This window comes from Pelophylax lessonae (assembly GCF_965119305.1).
Source record: "Pelophylax lessonae genome assembly, chromosome: 4".
Lineage (NCBI taxonomy): Eukaryota > Metazoa > Chordata > Amphibia > Anura > Ranidae > Pelophylax > Pelophylax lessonae.
This window is the reverse complement of record NC_138771.1, coordinates 617,586,006-617,610,507: the sequence shown is the minus strand read 5'-3', so window position 1 is coordinate 617,610,507 and position 24,502 is coordinate 617,586,006. Positions and strand designations below refer to the sequence as shown.

Sequence of the window (24,502 nt, the reverse complement as noted above, 5' to 3'; positions counted from 1 at the left end):
CACGCAGTGCCGAATCGCAAAATACCCCCTAGTCGGAATGGGGGTAAAATCTTCCGGGGCTTAAGTGGTTAATTCACAATAATAAGTCATTTTCCAGAAAAAACAAGCAAACCTCTTGGAAAATAGTGTTTCAGTTTGTTCCAGCGTGTAAACTATCTGCACATGGGTTAATTTCCAGGAAAAACGGATCTGAACACAATAATAAAATAACGACTTCAAGGGAAAAGAAAACTTGCGCTGTTTACATGAACATATCAGATGACTTTCTACTACAATAATATAACGTGATTTATGATGTTTACTAAACTAGTAAAAGCTGAAAAAAACTCAATGGAATAAACTCACCCAACAGGGCTAAATCTAAGTTGGAGGACTGGGGACCCATCGCATTGGCCTGACCCCGAACACCCCCCTTTTTATTTTTTTCTTCTCCTCCTCTTTAAGGCAACGTGTTGTGGTTTGGTATTGAAAAATTCTTCTTCTCATTTATTTTATTATTTCTTTATCGCAAATAAAAGATAACATTTCTAGATTGTAAGCTCTAACGAGCAGGGCCCTCTAGTTCCTCCTGTATTGAATTGTATTGTAACTGTATTGTCTTCCCTCCCATTGTAAAGCGCTGCGCCAACTGTTGGTGCTGTATAAATCCTATATAATAATAATAATAATAACATAAATTGCATGTAAGCCTGAACTAGTCTGCTTCAAGGGGAACTCCTTTTTCGTGGTAAATTAGAATAAATATAGCATATCAAATTGCTACAAAAGCCATTTTGTAATTTTTAATGTTCTTAAACCTTTTGCATTTCAATCTGAAGTTGCTGTAATTTTTCTAAATTTTTTTTAAAACATTCTATTCAATGTAATGTAGCAACCTGGAGCCGTTCTGTACACTGCTGATGTATAGAATGCACCCAGAAATGTAATTGTCTGCTTGTGTGATTTAGATCACGGATTCTGTCAGACGGATGCGCTAAGATAGAAGTTAAAGTTTTAGGTATCCCCCACACTAGGAATGTCATTTTTGGTAAGATACTTCTTAAGGGTTAAATATTTCTAAAAGGATGCAGACGCTGCAACTTTCCTCATTTTAAATGCTGAAAGTGCACCAGGTGGTTATAATAAACACAGACCTCCCATTCAGGAATCAGTCTGGTAAGGGCTTTTTTTTTTTTTTAACAAAGGGAATGAATTTTCCCTTCAAATCTGTAAAGAAAAGCGCACGCAACCTCGGGCAATAACGCTTTAATAAAGGACAACAACACAGTACATTGGAATTGCACTCACACTTTTCCTTTAAGACAATCGCTTTACAGCATTCCAACAGGAGCTACTCGCTCCTCCCGTCCCTCCAGATGGTGACTCTGCGGTCTCCTCATTCGCGGCTGCCGCCGCTGTTTCCCCGCTCTCCTTCACTTCCTGTGTTGCCTGGTCACCGGATGCCGGTTCTAGTGCGCCTGCGCACTATACCAACGTAATCTACGGCGCCTCAGGAGAGCCTCAGCCAAAGCCGGAGCCACAAGTTGTACGGAGCTGCGAGGTGGGAGATTCAAGACACGGGTGCACTGCCTCTGCTGTTACTCCGGACAACGCGTTTCGGAGGCGGAGCCTCCTTCCTCAGGTCAGGTGTTTTGATCCGCCCCCCCCAGTGGAGTGAGAGAGGAGCAGCAGCAACCAGGACATTTCAGCTATAAAACATACAAACAAAGGAGGTGAACACATGGACAGCGCCATGGGCTGGTGAAGTACTCCTCTTTGTACTTGTTGTATATCAGCATGTGCAGGATCTTTCCTTTTTGATGAATTTTCCCTGAACTTTTGTTAAAATTCTTGCAGTGTACATTGATCAACGTACACCTTCTCTCTTTTTTTTTCCCCCCCTCATAAGTGGAGTTACCCTTTTTAAGCACTGCATTTACTAAACCGTTCATGTTTTGGGTTTTTTATTTTTTTTTTTTTAAATACTTTAAGCTTTCTCAGACACCCTGTGTGCATGAGACCTACAACAAAAGATGCAAAAAAAAAAAAAAAGTATAAACAGCAGAACTGATGGCAGGGAAAAGCAGCATAAAAAGCCACGTATTGCACTTTCTGCTGAAAAAATCCTCTCAAAACCACATCATTTTTTTTTTTTTGGGGGGGGGTCTGCCTATAAGCATTCCTCTTCTAATATGCCTGTAAACACCTGTGTGCATGGACGCATAGGCTTACATACTGTAGAAGTGCTGTTGCATTCTAAAAAAAAAGCTCAACATCTGTGTAAGTAGCATGTGTTTTTTTTTTTTTTCCCTTGTGTGGATGGGGCCTTAGTGCTGCTGATCTCCTGCAGCCTCTTTAAGCCTTTCATCCATTTCCTCTCTGAGTGATAGTTGCATGGCATTTTAATTTGGAACAGATTATGCAAAGTACAGCAAGATGTTCTCCGACTTGGCGTTGCTGTAAACTTTAGAGAAGGTAGTCCATCATATTGATATTTTCTCAGAAATTGCTGGGGCAAGTAACAATGTTAAATGAAGTTACTGCAGTTATAGTATTTTTTTTAACCACTTAAGCCCCGGAAGATTTTACCCCCTTCCTGACCAGGGGGTATTTTGCGATTCGGCACTGCGTGACTTTAACTGACAATTGCGCGGTCGTGCGACGCTGTACCTAAACGAATTTGGCGTCCTTTTTTTCCCACAAACAGAGCTTTCTTTTGGTGGTATTTGATCACCTGTGCGATTTTTTGATCACGCGCTATAAACAAAAAAAGAGCGTAAATTTTGCAAAAATAGCAATATTTTTCCCTTTTTTTTATATGAAATTCCCCCCAAAAAAAATGTAAAAATCAAAATTTTTTAACATTTTCGGCCAATTTGTTTTATGCTACCTATGTTTGGTAAAAAAAATCGCAAAAAGCGTATTTTGATTGGTTTGCGCAAAAGTTATTGCGTTTACTAACTAAGGGAAAGATTTTTGTCATTTTTGTTGTTTTTTTTTTTAACGCGTAATGGCGGCGATCTGCGATTTTTTTTGCGGTACTGCGACATTGCGGCGGACAGATCGGACCCTTGACTGACATTTTTGACACTTTTGGGGTTACCAGTGATATTTCTACAGTAATCAGTGCTATATATATGCACTGTTACTGTAAAAATACACTGGTAGTGAAGGGGTTAACTTTATTTGAGAGGGAGGGGCTGTGTGTGTCCCTAGGGGCGTGATTCTAACTGTGATTGGCTGTGGCTTCAGCTGTATGCAGAGTGATCAACGGATCTACATAGTAGATCCATATGATCATCTCTCATACAGAGGGGAGAATGGCAGGCGGCTTGTTTACACAAGCTGCCTGACTTTCTCCCTCTCCCCCGCCGATCGCAGAGTGGCCGGCGGACATCGGGTCCGCTGGTCACACGCGCGGGGGGGTCCGTGACCACGCGGGAGCGCGCCTCCGGCGGCGTGCGCTCGCTCCCTAGACCCTCACAAGCTAGTGACGTAGCCCTACGTCACTTTGCCTGTGAGGGGCTGACCGCCGCCGTAGATAGTCGTGCGGCGGTCGGCAAGTGGTTAAGTGACTAAACATACCTACAACAGCTTGCAGTCTGTCTATTGTGCTTCACATTCACTTTATTTTTGTTTAAGGAGTATTGTGTGGTATTTTTTTTTTTTTTTTAAATTTGCAATGCCTTTTTTTTTTTTTCTTTTTTGTTTCTTTGTTCCCCCCCCCCCCCCCCCCCATGTATCACCATTGTTGGTATTCTGGGGTGATCCCCAGCAAATGCAGCTTGTAAGCTGAAAACACAATAAACTGTGAGCTGAAAAAGTTACATTTCTTACCCCAGAGTGGTTCAAAATGGAAGTACAGTAAAACCTTGGTTTGAGAGTAACTTGGTTTAAGAGCGCTTTGCAAGACAAGCAGAATTTTCAAATAAATTTTGACTTGATATACAAGTAGCCTCAAGTCACAACTGAGTATAAAAGAGAAGAGAGGCGCCTCTAAGTGTAGCAATATGGTTAAATTTAATGAAGGTACATTTAGCAATTCACATGGTTGATGATTGGAACAGGCACATCTAAGGCATCCAGGCTAAAGCTGTCCACATAGACCATCCTCCGCACCGCCATCTACGTCATCCCTTCCATGCTGCCCCTCGCTTTCAGATCGCTTTACTGCAGATTGGTCTTACCAGTCAGGATTACAGACTGGCAACCGGCGGTGCAGAAGATAGTCTATGTGGACAGCTTTACCCCGGATGCCTGCATACTTAGATGTGCCTGTTTTATTCATCAACCATGTGAGTTGCTAAATGTTGTACCTTCATTAAATGGAACCATATTGCTACACTTAGAGGCGCCTCTCTTCTCTTTTATACTCTGTAGCTCCTGCTGGATTTTGCTTCTAATCCCCTTGTGGAAGCGGCTATTTGTGAATGGACATTTTATGCAACCTATCGCAATGCTATAATCTTTGTATATGGACTATAAACTGAAGGACTTCTGAATAAATGGTTGTGGAACGAATCATCTGAGTTTCCATTATTTCTTATGGGGAAATTTGCTTTGATAGAAGAGTGCTTTGGATTACAAGCATGTTTCCGGAACTAATTATGCTCGCAATCCAAGGTTTTACTGTATTGTTAGGGCAGGACTTCACTGCTATCATTAGTAAATAGATCAGAGTAAATATATCCTATTTACCTGTTTTCCCCTTTGTTTTCACATTTCTTAAGTTACTTCTTGGTTTCCATGCTTGGGCAAATGCCATACAACCGAGGAGTCTTCAGGAGGGGAGAAGGGGCTAAACACACCAGTGTTAATTCCGTCGACTAAAACCGACTAAAACGTTTTCGTCAACTAAATTAACACAATTTTAGTTGACTAAAATACGACTAAAACTAAAACAATTCAGATGACTAAAATATGACTAAAACTAAAATGGCATTTTAGTCAAAAGACTATAACTAAAACTAAATCGAAATTTGCTGCCAAAATTAACACTGGTGCATGCTCAAAGCTTAATACCATAAATAATAACATATTTGATTTTTCACTCCAGGACCAGCAGTAGTATATAATGAGTTTGGAAATTGTAGAGAAATGCTTAAATAATGCATTACCAATTGCAATTGAACTACACCCATTCGATTATAGATGACTAAAATGAGTTTTAGTCGACTAAAATGAGTTTTAGTCGACTAAAATGTACTGGAGTTTTAGTCGACTAAAATGTACTGGAGTTTTAGTCGACTAAATATGACTAAAACTAAAACACTTGTAGAAGACTAAAATGGGACAAAAACTAAAATACCATTTTAGTCCTAAGACTAAGACTAAAACTAAATTGAAATTTGGTGCAAAAATTAACACTGAAACACACCCTTCTGCATACATGCATGGGCAAAGGGCAGATGGATTCTAGGAAGTAAATGCTACATGAATCCTCTGCCCGAACTCAGGATGGCCATGGCCAGAAATGCTAGGGGGGATGTTGTTCAAAGTGATTTTCTCAATAAAATAAATAATGGAGACATGGATGGATGGGAGTTTGTTTTGAATATAAAGAATTAATTAAATGGCATTTTTGGTATGTGGTGGTCAAATGCAGTGTAGATCCGCTTTAAGCGTTTTTCTGTGTTCTGAGCCGGCTGGACAGGCTTAAGGAAAATACAGGTAATAAAATAAAAGGTATTTCCAATTTTCCAGTGAAATATTTTGATTTATTAATTTTTTTTAAACATTTTTTTTTCTTTTAACATGATTGTTGTAGTAATGCGATAATTGGATGTTTTAGGATGTGGTGTGTGTGCTTTTGGTTTGTTTGTGTTTTTTTTTTTTTTTTCTGGGTTTTTTTTTTTTCGTTTTTGTTTTTTTACCTATCATGATCGTTGCAGTAATTGGATGTTTTGTTTGTTTTGTTTTGTTTTTTTTTTGTTTATTTTTTATTTTTATTTTTTTGTTTGTTTTTGCTCTGCTGATCGTTGCAGTTAGAAATGCAAGTTCTGCACATGATGCATCAAAGAGTAATGCTAGCCATACACGTATAGATTTTTGGACGGGAATATTCTTTGAACATTCTTTGAACATTCTTTGAACATTCTTTGAACATTCTTTGAACATTCTTTGAATAGACGAATGTCGTTCGAAAATTGTCTTTTGCTTTTAACATTTAATTTTAAAATGAATGTAATTTCTGAACGATTACCACATACACTGCCCGAAAATTCGTTGATCGCGAAAAGTTTTCCCTTCTGCCCCTACGAATTTTCCCGTCACTGCAGTCGAAAAAGGACATCGATTTAACCCCACTAACGATTAGAAAATCAAACGAATTTTCTTGAAACGAAAATTTCCGGCCGAAAATCTATACGTGTATGGCCAGCATTAGGGTCCTTTCAGACGGCCGCTCCGTGTGAAAGCTCCGCTGCGGGACTTTTTTTTTTCCACGGAGCGGATGACATTTGTGTCATCCGCTCCGTGTGCCCGCATATCATCCCATCCGTTTGCGGATGATATGCGGACATAATGTAAGTCTGTGGCACTGCGGATGTCAGCGGATGACACCGCTGACATCCGATTTTCCTTCCTTTCCATTTTTTACACGGAAGAAAAAATAGGGTTCTGTTCCATTCGTAAAAACGGAACAGAACTGAAAGGAGGAAAATCGGGTGTCAGCGGATGGTATTCCGCTGACACCCGCAGTGCCATTCATTTACATTATGTCCGCAAATCATCCGCAAACGGATGGGATGATTTGCGGACACACGGAGCTGCCGTGTGAAAGGACCCTTACTCCACTTTTGCTGAGAAACTATTCCCCTATTCCTCTCTGGGTGATCTATACGTATACATTGTAAGGATTAGAACTAACTTTGTTACAGATTCCTACTGACTGCTCTGAAGAAATGGCGGTTTGTGTCCATGTGCACAGTGAATCTTTAATCAGTTTCTGCACCTGAGGAAAGTGTCAGGGTCTGCATCCCTTTTTAGATGTAATTTCCCTTTAGGGGTATCTCAACCAAATATGCAATTTTTGTGTTGCAGGGGGTGCTAAAAATTTGATTTGTATATGCAGACTGGTTTGTAAGCCAATCACACAAGCAGGAAATGACCTATCAGGGGGGCGTTGTGTACAGAATGCCTCCAAGTTGCCACATTGTATTTTACAGAAAATTACAGCTCTGCAGATTGAAAAGGAAAAGTCATTTTTTAATAACTTTCAACTACAATAAGCTTTTGTGTCGCAATTGTATACGCTATTTTTTTTTTAATTTGCAAATTTTTTTGCTAATTTTTTTCCCCAAAGTAGAGTTACAATTTAAGTACTTGGGTGCCAATTTGCACCTAAAATTGGGGGGGGGGTTACAATTGGGCATGTTCTTTGCCTAAAACTTTTTGCACCATAAAAAAAGTTAGTCTTTAATAAAAATCCAATTGATAAGAAAAAAAACAAAAAGTCATAAAAGCTAGTCCTTCCTGTCTTGGAAATTTTGGGAACACAAAACTGTCCAAATTTTGGTCATCGTGATAGCTGTAGAAAATTGGAAGTTCTGGCATTTTTTTTTAAACTTAAAATGTTTTTTGGCTAATTTTTTTTTTTTTTTCTGCGCAGTGATAAAGGGAGCCCCTCTCGCCTTGTCAGCTGTGATAAGACAGGGCCCCCACCTCTCCTCCTCTACTCCCCCCCCCCCCCCCCTACCCTCCAAGAGCTGTGTGTCTCCCTGCCTGTGCATGGCGAGGTCACAGCTGTTGTGTTGGGCTTCTGTGGGTGAGAGAGAGAGACAGAGGGTGGAAGACAGGACAAAGGCGTGCAGAGAGGAGGACAAGGTGAGAGAGGGTTGTGGTGGGACATAAGGGAGCTGATCTCACTCCTTCCAGTCTATATACTCTATATACTCCTGCCCTGATCTTTATTCTCACTCTTTTGCCTTCTGTCTTCCCCAGTTGTCAATGGAGTCTTGTTTGTGGTCTTTGACTGTCCCTATGGCCAAACGTAGTCACCAAGCAGGTTCTCTTGGAGGTACAACCCGTCAAAGTCCTTTACAAGTCATATGTGTACCCTAGGGGGGGACTTCTGCGCTTCCTAGTAAATATATGGAATTTTTTTAAAGTTGTACACAAAGCAGGTATCATTTTGTAGTATTAAAAAAATAAAATAAAAAATAAATAATTTTGTAGTATTAAAAAAAATAATAATGGAGGATCTGGAGAAAACTGATACTGAATAGTTCTCGGGGAAAACAAAAAACACCGGTCGAGATATTCGGGTGACCCCTCACTCTCTTCTAGCGAGTAGCAATAAATGCTGGCTGTCCTTGCTTGGAGGCAATTCAATTTCTGTCTGTCTGTGGTTCCGCTTAAATATCTTTTTTACGACCAAAAGCTAAATGTTATGTTTTCTCACAGCCTTTAAATTATTTTAGTTCTGTCGCTCAATTGCTAGAAAGAGTAGTGGCATTGGACGCTACAGTCACTTGTTTCTGTTGTTGTTGTTTTTTTTTTTTTTTTTTCTGGGGGTTGCAACTTTTTTCTTTTTTTTTTGGTTATGGAATAAGATTGCTGTTTGCACTTAGTTTGATTTAAAAAAGCAAAAAACATAAAAAAAAAAAATGAAGGCGCTCCTGTACATTTTCTGCTGAAAAGCAGTAACATTTAAATTGTTTGATTTTTGAACATTCATTCAATTTGCTGCTTGATAAAGATATATATATATATATATATATGAGAGATAATTGTGTGTGTGTGTATAATCTCATTTTTTTTTGTAATAAAGATATATATTCATCACAAAATTATAATATATATATATTTTTTTGTGATTAAAAAAAACAGAGGAGGCTTATGGAAGAGCCCTTGGGCCATCATAAAAATAAAATGTCAAAGATTTCTAAGTTTGAAATTTTTTTTTTTTTTTTTACAGAATTCTGAGTTTGAAAGTCAGAATTCTGACTATTAAAAGTCAGAATTCTGACTTTTAATCTCAGAATTCTGACTTTCAAAGTCAGAATTCTGACTATTAAACTCAGAATTCTGGCTTTTTAAACTCAGAACTCTGACTTTTAATCTCAGAATTCTGACTTTTAATCTCAGAATTGTGTTTAATAAATTTTAGCATGGTTCCTAATTTGTAATCTCAGAATTCTGACTTGCAAAGTCAGAATTCTGACTTTTAATCTCAGAATTCTGACTTTCAAACTCAGAATTCTGTAAAAAAAATAAAAAATTCAAACTCAGAAATCTTTGAAATTTTTTTTATGATGGCCCCAGGGCTCTTCCATACTAGATAGACAGACATGTTTTCATGAATAAAATTCTAACAGAATGTGGTGTTTGTTTGGAGAAGCTCCATATGTTACAAAATCTAATGTTAAAAGCAAACAAGATTTTGACTTGCTTTCAAACATTACTTGTCAAGTCTCTGATGGCATTATTGAATGTATGCACAAGATTTGTCATACGAGCGTTTTTAGATGAAAACTTACTGGTTCCTTTTACACATATCACTAGGCTCCCCAAAAATGAAATGCTTAGTAACATATTTTTATTGCATGGTAAAAAAAAAAAAAAAAACATATCTATCTTTCTTCCTTCTCCTTTCTTTCTTTTTTTTCATTTTATTTTTTTTATCCATAGTTCAGAGATGTAAATAGCTACATAGGAATGAATGAAAGTTCTATCTAAAATACCATCCCATGCAGTCAAGCAGACGTTGTCGGAATACCCTCAATGCATGTTGACACATTAGATCAGTGGTTGTCTAGTTGTCAATTTGGCATAAAGGGGCCTTAGCTGTGTCCCTCAACATAGCCAATGGCTGCACATAATCTGCAATCGAGGAAAAGCTAGAGAGAACTGTGAGTGACTGCAGGCATACTAGAGGGAATGATGAGACTGTGGATATGTTACCAGTTTGGTTGGAGAATGAGGACATGCTGCACAAGACCCATGAGTCTGGGAACATGTAACATGAAGCTAATCCCTTGTTCACACGGGGTGATTACATCCATGTTCCGTGCAGGGCCGTGTTCTACCAGCACAGGGGTGTTGCTTGCGTCCCTGTTCCGGCAGTCCCATTGTTGTCTATTGGGATGTGGCGGCTCCTCCCAAAGTGACATCTGTGCAGGTGCATGACCCCAAATGCCCCCTGGGTGCAACAAGGCCTTAAAGAGATCACTGCTATTATCTATTTGCAAATCAATGCTCCCACTCCAAATATAGACTTCTTGGGTCCAGGGGTTATATGTCAAGTACCAAAGGGATGCCTGTGGCCCTAGGGCTGGAGGTTGGGACCTATGGCATCATAAGTGTGCGCAGCCTATCGCATTTGGGTGTGCACCCCCAAAGCTCGAATGCACATATATATTTATTATAAAAAAACATACACTTATAAATAAATGTTAACAAACTTTTAAAAATGTATTAAAACCTTGTTGGTGTCAGTAGAGCAGTGGATGGTGTCAGTCAGTAGGGCAGTAGACGGTGACAGTATTATTTTATTTTTCAATTTTTTTTAATTTTTTTTTATTTATCATTTTAATTTTTAGAACCCCCATTGGGAGGCTTTAGTTGAATATATCAGGGGTCCAAACAGACCCATGATGTCTCCCTTTTGAGACATAAAAAGGGACTAGGAGACCCATTGGGAGGCTTTGATGAAATATATCAAGGGTCCAAACAGACCTATGATGTCTCCCTTTTGAGACATGAAAAGGGACTAGGAGACCCATTGGGAGGCTTTGATGAAATATATCAGGGGTCCAAACAGACCCATGATGTCTCCCTTTTGAGACATGAAAAGGGACTAGGAGACCCATTGGGAGGCTTTGATGAAATATATCAGGGTCCAAACAGACCCATGATGTCTACCTTTTGACACATAGAAAGGGACTAGGGAGAGAGGTTTCACAATCCCTTTCTCTGCAGCCTCAGCTGCACTGGACAGTGAGTAAATAGGAAGTGCTCTGTGCTAAGCAGCTTCCTGTTCATTCATAAACTAAAGCATTGTAAACATAGTTTACTATGATTCAGTTATGAATGAACATGGTGAGTGATTGGTATTGGGGAAAAAAAAGAAAGCAAACAAGGAGAACACGGACAGTATGGGTGGCAGGGGTGGCATATACTGGTACTGATCCCCTGTACTTTCCTCCTCCGGCTGCTGAATGCCGGCAGGAGGTAGAGGAGAAGAAGTAGACTTTCAGTGGCTGCAGGAAGAAAATGCAGATCAGATCTGGTAAACACCTCCCCTCCTATCCAGGTTCTGAGAGTCGGCAAGGAAGAATTATGGTCTACCCATCCCCTGCCCATGATCTATAGGTCGATGACCCCCGGATTAGGGTGTGCCCCTGAGCACGCCTATATATGGCATTAGGTTGGACATTATAGACAAGTGTTGTCAGTAGATGTGAATGGGTCCTTCAGATTAGCAATTGAACTTTGTTGCTATGTGTTATACAAGTGTGGTTCTAAAATAGATCTACAGCCAATTTTTTTCACATTTTGTTTATTGGGGGATGTCAGGTTATTAGTGCTTTGTGTGTTCCAATTTAGGATTCGTCTTCTTTTTTTTGATGGTGGCTACTGTCACCTGGCCAGAAAGTGAAGACCAATCCAAGTTAGGGGAAGTCTTCCAGTTAAAAAGGCTAGTTCCAGTGGCCACCAAAAGAATATTTCTTTTTAACTTCCAAGAAAACAATTTTGTCCGAGCCTCAATTAAAAAAAACAAAAAACTAGTGGAGAGCCCAGCAGTGCAGCATGCACAAAAATGATAGACAAATCACTCCTATTGTGTCAAAAGACCTACAGTATCTAGACTTGGCCTAATTTTTGGTAATGGTCATTTGTAGTGGAACACTGGCTGGAAATGTTCTCACTGGTAAACTCAAAAATACAGCAGATTAGAAAATATCTGCTGTGAAAAGTGAGTATTGAAAGGTGTGGTTTGGGTTCAAGTTGAATTCAGGTACTGAAGTTTGAGGAGTTGGGAATGGAATACCAAAAGGCAGACTTCCTTATCATGGCATTCAACAGTGGACCAGCTGTAGATGCACAGACCTTGACCATGACCAATGCCTCGTACACACGCATCGATTATTGGCCGGGAATTTTCGGCCAACGTCCGATCGGCCGATTTTTGGCTTGTTAGTATGATGCTTTCGACAACCGACTCCGTCTTTTCGGCCGAATAAAATCTGGTGTGCAGGCTATAAAATTTTTGTTGGCCGTCAACATAACGGCCGATTTTCTGTCAGTCAGTACAGATTTCGGCAGACAAAAATCTGATGAGCAAGACTGGGCTCAGAGATGAAAAAACACATGGAAAGTAAACCAGCACATGACATCACTTCTGAAGTAGATTTTTGTTGGCCGAGAAAATTAGTGTGCAGTCTAGAGCACATTTCAACCAACACAACAACACTGGACAAAAGTCGGCCGATCGGTCGGCCGATAATCGTTGCGTGTGTAAGAGGCTTAAAAGATCGCCAGTAGCACTTTACAGACAAATTACTTTTGGGCAGGATTATCCTCTAAAACAGTTATCATTGATCCTGGAAAATTTTTGTCTGCTTGGGAGCTTGGATCAGGCCATAGAAATGCAGATCTCTCCTGGGCAAGGACAGGCAATGAGGCACAATTTTTAGCATCATAATCACTGCTGTTTCTTGCACAATATAGGAGTTTTTACCATCATAAGCTATCCTTGTCTTCCCCTTATCTTCCCCTTTAGAGTGCATGTTTATTAAAGTTTTACGTCTGATCATGCCTCAACAGTTTTTTTCCCAATTTACTACTACACTGCAGCACCATGCTTCTCTCTACTAGCTTTTTCTCTCTTATCTGTGTTTAACTTACACATATTTTTTTACTCTTATCACTCTGACTTTCATTCCATTCTCAGAACTGCTCTGTTTTTTGTTTTTCTCCTGACATTAATGTCTTTTTCAGTTTTTTGAGTTGTGTGCATCCTATGACTTTGCAAACTGACAACTGCGTGCCCTAAAATAATGTTTTTTATTTTTCTTTCTTTTCTCCTTCTTGCCTCTTAGGTAAATTCAGTGAGGACCAATCATGCACTTCTTGTCTCTGACCCCAGTTACCCTCTGCACCCTCTCTCTCCTCCTGTCTCGGGCATTTGGTCAGAGTGACACTGAGCTCCTGGTCACCACCCGCTCTGGAAAGGTGCGAGGTACCAGGCTAAGCGTCCTCAACAGCCATGTCACAGGCTTTCTAGGGATCCCGTTTGCTGAGCCTCCAGTGGATAAGTTAAGATTTCAACGCGCAGAGCCAAAGAAACCGTGGAGTGAGGTGTGGGATGCAACGATCTACCCCAATGCTTGCTACCAGTACTGGGATACCCTATATCCCGGGTTCTCTGGGATGGAGATGTGGAACCCCAACAGGCCAATGAGCGAGGATTGCTTGTACTTAAATATTTGGGTTCCTCACCCTCGTCCTTCAAATGCTACAGTAATGGTCTGGATCTATGGAGGTGGCTTTTATAGCGGATCTTCTTCTTTGGACGTCTACGATGGACGTTATCTTTGCCACGCAGAAAACGTCATAGTAGTCTCCATGAATTACCGTGTAGGAGCTTTTGGCTTCCTAACCCTGACACCCGGAAGTGCTGATGCCCCAGGGAATGTGGGCTTGTTTGACCAGCGTCTTGCACTGCAGTGGGTCCAAGATAACATAGTGTTCTTCGGAGGCGATCCCAGGACTGTCACCATCTTTGGTGAGAGTGCTGGAGGTGCTTCAGTCGGCATGCATGTCCTTTCTCCTGGTAGCCACCATCTCTTTTCCAAGGCCATATTGCAGAGTGGTTCTCCTAACACACCATGGGCTACTGTTACAATCCAAGAGGGTCGACGTCGGGCAGAACTTTTAGGAAAGCTTTTGGAATGTAGGCAAGGAAATGACTCAGAATTGTTGAATTGCTTAAGAACAAAGCCACCACAGAAGCTCATTGACCATGAATTCTCTGTTCTTCCAGCACCAAGTGTCTTCCGCTTTGCCTTCGTACCAGTGCCTGATGGAGACTTTTTCCCAGAAGCCCCTGAAACTTTGATGAACATGGGTCGGTTCAAACCATGCCCCTTGATAGTGGGTGTCAACCAGAATGAGGGGTCCTACTTTTTGTTGTACGGTGCACCTGGTTTTAGCAAGAACAATGATAGCCTGATCACGCGGGAGGAGTTCCTCGGTGGGGTGAGGATGAGTGTTCCACATGCCAATGACATTGCGATGGAAGCAGTGGTAATGCAGTACACTGACTGGACAGATGAACATGCTCCAGTAAAAAACAGAGATGCCATGGACCAGTTGGTGGGAGACCACAACGTCATCTGCCCAGTGACTCATTTTGCAGGAAAAGTGTCTGAATTTGGAAACCGAGTCTATGCCTATTACTTTGATCACAGAGCCTCCAATCTTGTTTGGCCCCAGTGGATGGGAGTTCCACATGGCTATGAGATCGAGTTTGTCTTTGGACTTCCCCTAGAGCCCAAATTGAACTATACCAAGCAAGAAGCAGATCTGAGCCGAAGAATGATGAAATATTGGGCCAATTTTGCACGGACAGGGTGAGAATGTGTACAAGACTTTTTTGGCTTGCAGGCCTAAGTTCACTCAAAACTGATTGTTCAATAGCCAGCATCTTGAAGCACACAAACTGCTACCAAATATCCAGGATCCCAGTAGGAAGGGGCATCCCTCAGAGATTCCCACCCCCATTTTTTATTAATACATTTTTTAAACTTGACTGCATCATGTGATCTAATCCAAATGAGGCTTTATTAGCCATAGAGGAAGAGCGAAACCTAAAGCCTCCATGTACCAGAACTCTTCTTTAGCCAGGAAAGCAGTCAGTATGTGCTTCAGAATAATCCGTTTTGGTTGTTCTTAGGCCAAATATTTAAGGTATAATTAAATGGAAAAACAATAAGGACAAAATTCAGCTGCATTAGTTGGGGAGATTTTAATATATGCTTAGAAATATCTGGCTGATGAAAAAACCGGTCTACCTATTTTATCATGTACAGCTACTGAGCTTACTCCTTTGCCACATCCATAAATATAACTTAAAAGGGGAAAGAAAACACTAGGTCAGACTTTAGAGGCAGACTGGACTACATCATTTATAAAAAAAAAAATGCATGTTTTATTATAGAAAAAGTGTAAAAATTACACTTGGGGGAGTCCAATGGTGGGGAAGGATCTAGGGGTTCTGGTAGATCATAAGCTTAATAGCATGCAATGCCAAGCTGCAGTTTCCAAAGCGAGCAAAATCCTTTCTTGTATTAAGAGGGGTTTGAACTCCAGAGAGAGAGATATATTATTTTGCTCCTGTACAAATCATTAGTAAGACCTCCTCTGGAATATGCAGTTCAGTTTTGGGCCCTAGTTCATTAAAAGGATATTGGGTAACTGGAGAAAATGCAGAGAAAAGCAACCAAACTAATAAGAGGCAATGGAGGAGCTCTGCTATGAGGAATGTTTAGCTGAACTGAATTGTTCTCTTGAGAAGAGGAGATAAGGGAGGATTTGATCAATATGTATAAATACATAGGGGTCCATATAGTGAACTTGGTGTTGAGTTATTCACCTTTAGGTCATCCAAGGACAAGGGGCATGCTTGGAGAAAGAGATATATTTTATCTTCAAATACAGAAAGGCTTCTTCACAGTAAGAACTGTAAAAAATTGACTCCCTCCAGAGCGGGTTCTGGCCAGCTCAGTAGATTTGTTTTAAAAAAGGACTGGATTCTTTCCGAGATCCACATAAAATAACTGGATACTAATCTTTATAGGTAAAGTTGATCCAGGGAATATCTGATTGCCTCTTGGGGAATCGGGAAGGAATTTCTTTCCCTGTTGGAGCAAATTGGATCATGCTTCATTAGGTGTTTTTTTTTTGCCTTCCTCTGGATCAACTGTAAGTAAATGAATAAAATATATATATATATATATATATATATATATATATTTGTCTTTTTCGTCACATGAGACAAAGACAGATCTCCGTTAAAAATGTGTGTTCACACATATGTATTACGTGGCCACCAAAGCCCCAAAGCTTTGAATAAATTGTTACATGATATCCAGTAAGTGGGCCCCTGTGTGTCAACGTGTTTCGCTGGTTCACTTCATCGGGACACACAGAGGGAAAGAAGGAAACAGGCCTGGATAAAATATAAAAATATCTGGCTGATAAAAAAACTACTCTACTTATTTTTTTCAGTCTTTGGTGGAATGAAGCAATGCTCAACCTGGTCTTTATTACTCTCCATGACTCCATTAGTAAATTCTGTATATTTCTGCAGTGAGTCCCCTAGTGCAGTGGTCCTCAACTCCAATCCTCGGGACCCACTAACAGGCCAGGTTTGCAAGATAACTAAATTACATCACAGGTGATCTCATTTGCTGCTCAGTGATTGCAGTATTCTAGTCTGCATCTCCCCAAGGTAATACTTAAAATCTGACCTGTTAGTGGGCCCCGAGGACCGGAGTTGAGGACCACTGCCCTAGTGGACATGTGACACTAAAATGCTGAAACATGCCTACAGCACTTCTGTGTCATCCGGTCTTTAGATGACTCTCCATAGAAGTCCATTGAGAATACACTTTTGCAAGGGAGGAGGTTTGGTTCCAAGCAGGTGTCATGGACTTGCATTGGTGGAGTATGATCAATAAAGTTAAAGAACAGCAGAACATTGATTCCTTCTACGCTCATCCAAAGACTGAAAACAAAAAGTTTTGGAATTACTGCTTAAGTATAATTTCCTTTACCCGATACAAAAGAAGTAAGTTGTGGTGGGTTTGATAGTACAGTAATAGTTCAAGGAATAGACAGATTTCTTACAGTCCATGAGATATCTGGCCCTCTGTTATCTTTAAAATAAGTGGCAAAATGAAAATGGGCATTCGTAAAACAAGACTTTAAAACCGAGCGAGGCCAGTGACTGTTACTTAATGCCAAGTTGGAGTCGGTGAGGATGAACATGATGAGACATTGAGAAATAGATGTTCAAGATGGAAGTAAAGAAAATGGTTGTTAGAGACCATCAAGTTGAGGGAGGAGTTATTGGTCATTACCTTCGACTTCAGCCAAACCTTTTTTAATTTTGAATGAATTAGAACCTCTGTGGAATTATTATTATGGTCTGTATCCCTGATGGAGAGGTTCCTCTCCCCTGTTGTGGTAATGTAGTCAAGAGGTAGGTGTAAATCTCTCAAACTGGGACATAGCAAAAACTTTTTTTCCTCTTAACGTACGGCCATATTGTGTTATTAAACTCCTGCGCTGCTGTTACTCCCTTTTTAAATACTTAAAGTGGTTGTAAACCTCTCCTATACCCAGTGTAGTGACTGGCCTCAGATGATACAGAGATTAAACAAATCTTCCTAAATAAATTTTACTTGTATATCTGCAGTCTTCCTCTTTCTATACCCTTTCAGAAGTGCAGATCACGTTAGAACTCTTTCTTCCTCCTTCAGCAGTGGATGGGGAGTCTGGGCTTACACTGTGTGGGAGCTAATTGGAGGAAAGGCTCACCCTCCCCCCCCCTCCCATGGGCAGAGGAATGAAGGAACATGCAGAGCTGTAGTCTGAATAGACCAGCTCCCTGCTAATCTATCTCTAAGCTCCCTCCTAGACACAAATTTTCAGCTGCTTTTTTCTCATGGGTCAGAACTTGTCAGAAGTGGCTTTGCTGATGACAGAAGAACAAACAAAGCACCGGAGAGAAATGGCACTGAGCGCTTTGGAGAAAGATAAGTAAACACTACAGATAGAAGTGCTTAGGTCAAATTTCATAAATGGGGTTTACAACATTTTTAAACCTAAAGTTTACCCCCAGTAGCCAGCTCAGACTATTAGATAGATGGAGGTAATAAGGATGGTCAATAAATGGGGAAGGCCTCCATATAAATGGAGAAGGTATAGATGACCCTTTGGTGTAGGTAGGCTTCCAGATGGATGGAGAAGATAAACCTGGTCAATAATTAAGGAAGGCTTCCATATAGATGTAGAGGGTTAAGATGATCCTTGACAGAGGATGGCTTCCAGATAGATGGAGAGCGTTAAGATGGGTTTTTAATTAGACTACGGATTAAATGAAAATGCTAGTTTACAGGACAGATTTGCAAATTGAGTATTTGAAGATATCCATTGGTAGAAGATGGGTCTTCCTCTGTTCGGTTTTTGACAAAGTTGGATTATTTTGATGCACATGCATATTCATGTTATATTTGCCTTTGTTACCAGAGATCCTAATGATGATGCCCGCCAATCTCGTTGGCCCATCTATACAGTGACAGAACAGAAGTACTTACCTTTGAATAATAAGCCCCTCCAGAACCTGCAGGGAATAAGGGTCCAAACATGCACCTTCTGGAATCGGTTTCTGCCCAAGCTGCTGAACATCACAGGTATGGATTTCTACACTGTTGAATTGTGAAAATTCTACACAGACTTTTTTGCTTGTGTTTTTAGTTAGCACTTAGACCTTAAAATTTCTAAATTTTGAGGCAAAATGAAAAGGGTTTACTTAAAGAGGCTGTAAACCTCAGATTTTTTTTTTTTAAATGAGAACACCTGAAAGACAAAGACATAATGAGCTAGTATGCATCATATACTAGCACATTATAATATACTTACCTTAGAACGAAGTGCTGCTCACCTCTCTCATGGGTGACCTGTCCTGTCGCCCTTCTTCCGGGTTCGTGTCTTCCGGCCATCTGATTGGCTGGAGCCGCGATGACGTCACTCCTGCGCATGCACGGGAGCCGACAGTCACGGCACGGGGCTCTGAAGGAACGGCACGAGCGGCCGTTCCTTCAGTGCGCATGCGCCAGTGATGTCACTGGCTGCATTTAAGGTAAATATCTCCTAAACGGTACATGTTTAGGAGATATTTACTGTACCTATAGGTAAGCCTTATCATAGGCTTACCTATAGGTACAAGTTGCAGAGGAGGGTTTACTTCCTCTTTAACTCCCCTTAAAATATACAGGTGCATCTCATAAAATTAGAATATAATCAAAAAGTTAATTTATTTCAGTAATTCAAAAAGTAAAACTTATAAAATTTTGTATAAATGTGTTACACAGAGTAATATATTTCAAGCATTTCTTTCATTTAATTTTGATGAATATGGCTTACATCTAGTGAAAACCCAAAATTCAGTATCTCAGAAAATCAGAATATTACATAAGACCGATTTAAAAAATAATTTTTTAATACAGAAATGTTGGCTTACTGAAAAGTATGTCCATGTACAGTATAGTATGCACTCAATACTTGGTCAGGGCATAAATTACTGCATTAATGATTAATGCGGTGTGGCATGGAGGTGATCAGCCTGTGGCAGTGCTGAGGTGTTATGGAAGCCCAGGTTGCTGTGATAGCGGTCTTCAACAAGTCTGCATTGTTGGGTCTGGTGTCTCTCATCTTCCTCTTGACAATACCCCTCAGATTTTCTATGGGGTTTAGGTCAAGCAAGTTTTCTGGCCAATCAAGCAGTGATACCATGATCATTAAACCAGGTATTGATATTTTTTGGCAGTGTGGGGAGGTGCCAAGTTCTGATGCAAAATTAAATCCACATCTCCATAAAGCTGGTCAGCAGAGGAAAGCATGAAGTGCTGTAAAATTTCCTGGTAGAGGGCTGCACTGACTTTGGACTTGATAAAACACAGTGGACCAACACCAGAAGATGACATGGCTCCCCAAATCATCACTGACTGTGGAAACTTCACACTGGACCTCATGTAACTTGGATTCTGTGCCTCTCCACTCTTCCTTCAGACTCTGTGACCTTGATTTCCAGATGAAATTCAAAATTTTCCAGTCCTTGATGACTTTGGGAGCCATGTCATCTGCTGGTGTTGGTCCACTGTGTTTTATCAAGTCCAAAGTCAGCTGAGCCCTCTACCAGGAAACTCTAGAGCTCTTCGTGTTTCCCTCTGCTGACCAGCTTTATGGAGATACTGATTTCATTTTACAGCAGGACTTGGCACCTTTCCACACTGCCAAAAGTACCAATACCTGGTTTATTGATCATGGTATCACTGTGCTTTATTGGCCAGCAAACTCGCCTGACCTAAACCCCATAGAAAACCTGTGGGGTATTGGTCAAGAGGAAGATGAGACACCAGACCCAAAAATGCCAATGAGCTGAAGGCTGCTATCAAAGAAACCTGGGCTTCCATAACACTTCATCAGTGCCACAGGCAGATCGCCTCCATGACACGCCACATTGATGCAGTAATTTATGCAAAATGAGCCCCGACCAAGTACTGAGTGCATACTATACTGTACATGGACAGACTCTTCAGTAAGCCAACATTTCTGTATTAAAAATCCTTTTTTTTTTTGTAATATTCTAATTTTCTGAGATACTGAATTTGGGGTTTTTACTAGCTGTCCTCATCCTCAAAATTAAAAGCAAGAAAGGCTTGAAATATATCACTCTGTGTGTAACTCATCGCTCTAAAATATGAGTTTCACTTTTTGAATTGAATTACTGAAATAAATAAACTTTTTGATGATATTCTAATTTTATGAGATGAACCTGTAGGTGTGTAAAGCTGCACTCCGGCTGGAAAAGAAGTAGGCCAATAAAAGTAAAAACAAAAAGAAGCTACAATACTTCATTCCAGAGCCGTCCCCTGCAATACTTCTTTCCAACCACTAGATGCTGCCAGGCTGCTGGGTTGAATGGCAACCAGCAAAATTCAAACCACACTCCCTGTGAAATAGAAGTACAACTATAAGAGCCGGTTCACACTGGGGCGACCTGTCAGGCGACCTGGTCGCCTGACAGGTCGCCGTAGGTCGCCTGCCATAGAGAAGCTGCGGACCCGTTCTAATAGGAGCGACACAAGTCGCTCCGACTTAGAAAAAGGGTCCGGACCTTCTTTGGGGCGACCCGGAGCGACCTGCATTGACTTCAATTATATTATACTTCACAGGTCGCCCGGCAAAGTCGGCTCGCCCCAGTGTGAACAGGGTCTAACTGGTGTAAGTAGCTGAATTTGACTTGGTATCAGCCCCGTGTAATCCTCTGCACAGCAATACCAAAACTGGAAGAGGGAAGGGGCAGTACATTGGGCCAGTGAGGGTTGCAGGCACATGTGCTGATGAGGAAGCTGCTGGTAGGAGTGGAGAGCAAGCTGCTGGTAGGAGTGGAGAGCAAGCTGCTGGTAGGAGTGGAGAGCAAGCTGCTGGTAGGAGTGGAGAGCAGAGTTCTCATAGGTATACAGTCTGGAGGTGGGAAGATGACCAAGTTTTATTGCTTAACTGCAGTGAAAAAAAATCAGGTCACCAACCTGGTCAACTGTCTGGCTGGGCAGTGTAAATTTCAAAAATGGATAGACAGAAATACAAATCTTTTGGAAGGTAAAACCGCTCCCTTTTAATACTGTACATATTTTCACTGTTTATTTAGGATTTACATAGAGTTCAGTTTTAAGTAGTAGGGGGAGGCCAAGTATTAGTCATATGAAATGCTAAGGATTTTGATAAAGGTTGGGTGGAAAGGGTTTTTTTTTTTTTTTTGGGGGGGGGGGGGGTTGTTAAGTGTTCAGCTTTACCTAATGGAGGGTTAAAGAGTTAGGGTCATCTAAATAGTTAGAGATTTATTTTTCTCCTTTTTTAATGCCAGAAACTCTAAGCTGACTCCTGGTGCCAGAACTGATATTGATAGGTATTGACAGGTACTTTCCATATTCACTCTTCCTTTTCATAGGTTTAACCACTTAAGCCCCGGAAGATTTTACCCCCATTCCGACCAGGGGGTATTTTGCGATTCGGCACTGCGTGACTTTAACGGACAATTGCGCGGTCATGCGACGCTGTACCTAAACAAATTTGGCGTCCTTTTTTCCCACAAACAGAGCTTTCTTTTGGTGGTATTTGATCACCTGTGCGATTTTTTGATCACGCGCTATAAATAAAAAAAGAGCGTCAATTTTGCAAAAATAACAATATTTTTCACATTTTTTTATATGAAATTCCCCCCAAAAAAAATGTAAAAATCAAAATTTTTTAACATTTTCGGCCAATTTGTTTTATGCTACATATGTTTGGTAAAAAAAATCGCAAAAAGCGTATTTTGATTGGTTTGCGCAAAAGTTATCGTGTTTACTAACAAAGGGAAAGATTTTTGTCATTTTTGTTGTTTTTTTTTTTAACGCGTAATGGCGGTGATCTGCGATTTTTTTTGCGGTACTGCGACATTGCGGCGGACAGATCGGACCCTTGACTGACATTTTTGACACTTTTGGGGTTACCAGTGACATTTCTACAGTAATCAGTGCTATATATATGCACTGTTACTGTAAAAATACACTGGTAGTGAAGGGGTTAACTTTATTTGGGAGGGAGGGGCTGTGTGTGTTTCTAGGGGCGTGCTTTCTACTGTGATTGGCTGTGGCTTCAGCTGTAAGGACACTGATCAACGGATCTACATAGTAGATCCGTGTGATCAGTGTCTTTACACCGAGGAGAATGACAGGCAGCTTGTTTACACATGCTGCCTGACATTCTCCCTCTCCCCCGCCGATCGCCGAGTGGCCGGCGGACATCGGGTCCGCTGGTCACACGCGCGGGGGGGTCCGTGACCACGCGGGAGCGGGAGCGCGCCTCCGGGGGCGCGCGCTCGCTCCCTAGACCCTCACAAGCAAGCAACGTAGCCCTACGTTAGTTTGCCTGTGAGGGGCTGACCGCCGACGTAGATAGTCGTGCGGCGGTCGGCAAGTGGTTAAATAATCAAAATGCAGTAGGTAAGTGTAAGCATCACATGGACATTTTACTCCAGGAGCCAAGAAACTTCCAACTGATCATTGAGTACACATAGCGAGGGAGAAAAGTATTTGATCCCCTGCTGATTTTATACGTTTGCCCACTGACAAAGAAATGATCAGCCTATAATTTTATTGATAGGTTTATTTTGTTTTTTTTTTGTTTTTTTTTTTTAAAAACATTTTATTGAAGTTCAACTCTTTACAACAAAGAAAATTGCAACCAAATATAAAAGCATAAAAGATATTGACAATACAAAATACGACAATCGTTCATAAAATACGGGTTCGCTAGAAGGCTCGAGGAACTTCAAGGTTAGCGGAATCAGTGAGATAGGTTTATTTTAACAGTAAAAGACAGAATAACATAAAAAGAAATCCAGAAAAATATATTTCAAAAAACTTAAAAGCGGATTTTCATTTTAATGAGTGAAATAAGTATTTGACCCCTTCGCAAAACATGACTTGATGCAAAACCCTAATCAGAGGTCAGATGTTTCTTGTAGTTGGTTACCAGGTTTGCACACATCTCAGGAGGGATTTTGTCCCTCCTCATTAAGGTTTCGAGGCTGACATTTGGTAACTCGAACCTTCCGCTCCCTCCACATATTTTCTATGGGATTAAGGTCTGGAGACTGGCTAGGCCACTCCAGGACTCTTTTTGCTGTCTTACGTCCAGGCCACTTTTTGCGATTCGGCGCTGTGCGACTTTAACTGACAATTGCGCGGTCGTGCGACGCCGTACCCAAACGAAATTTACGTCCTTTTTTTCCCACAAACAGAGCTTTCTTTTGGTGGTATTTGATCACCTGTGTGATTTTTACTTTTTGCGCTATAAACAAAAAAAGAGCGTTTATTTTGAAAAAATAACAATATTTTTAACATTTTTTTATATGAAATTCCCCCCCAAAAAATGTAAAAATCAAAATTTTTTTTTAATTTCTGGCCAATTTGTTTTCTGCCACCTATGTTTGGTAAAAAAAATCACAATAAGCGTATTTTGATTGGTTTGCGCAAAAGTTATTGCGTTTACTAACTAAGGGAAAGATTTCTGTAATTTTTGGTGTTTTTTTTTTTAACGCGTAATGGCGGCGATCTGTGATTTTTTTGTAGGACTGCGACATTGCGGCTGACAGATCGGACCCTTGACTGACATTTTTGACACTTTTGGGGGTACCAGTGACATTACTGCAGTAATCAGTGATATAAATATGCACTGTTACTGTAAAAAATGACACTGGCAGGGAAGGAGTTAATTTTATTGGAGAGGGAGGGGTTAATGTATACCTGGTGCTTACTAACGTGTGGGGGGGAGGTGACTGAGTGACACAGGGACAGATCGCATATGTCCAGCTATGCTGAACTCTGCGATCTGTCACTAAGGAGATCCGCCCGCTCTGTTTACACAAGCGGGCGGATCTCCAAACTAGATTCCCCGACGATCGGGGAAGAGCAGCGGCGATCGCCGCCGCTCCTCCCCTGGCCCGACTTCCGCTGTGACTGAACACAGCGGGAGCGAGCCTCCGTCGCTGGACAATAACGAGCCACATTGCTTCAGTAGCAGCAATGTGAGCAGAGTTGAAGTGGTTAATGTGCTTTTTCTTGAGCCACTCCTTTGTTGCCTTGGCTGTGTGTTTTTGGTCATTGTCATGCTGGAATACCCATCTACGACCAATTTTCAATGCCCTGGCTGAGGGGAAGGAGGTTCTCATCCAAGATTTGATGGT

The 24,502-nt window shown here is 40.9% G+C and overlaps 1 protein-coding gene across 4 annotated transcripts in view; it reads left to right on the top strand.

The window, feature by feature from the left end:
* ACHE (acetylcholinesterase (Yt blood group)) overlaps window positions 1-24,502 on the top strand; it is a 272,320-nt gene that overhangs the window by 200,404 nt on the left and 47,414 nt on the right. For 3 of the 4 annotated variants that reach the window (XM_082254646.1, XM_082254645.1, XM_082254648.1), the window contains exons 2-3: window positions 13,023-14,555; window positions 18,238-18,401. In XM_082254646.1, the coding sequence (XP_082110772.1) occupies window positions 13,045-14,555; window positions 18,238-18,401 (1,675 nt within the window). In that variant the 5' untranslated portion in view covers window positions 13,023-13,044. Of the gene's footprint in view, window positions 1-7,673; window positions 7,804-13,022; window positions 14,556-18,237; window positions 18,402-24,502 lie in introns of those variants that run through there. The other variant, XM_082254647.1, reaches the window with a different exon arrangement.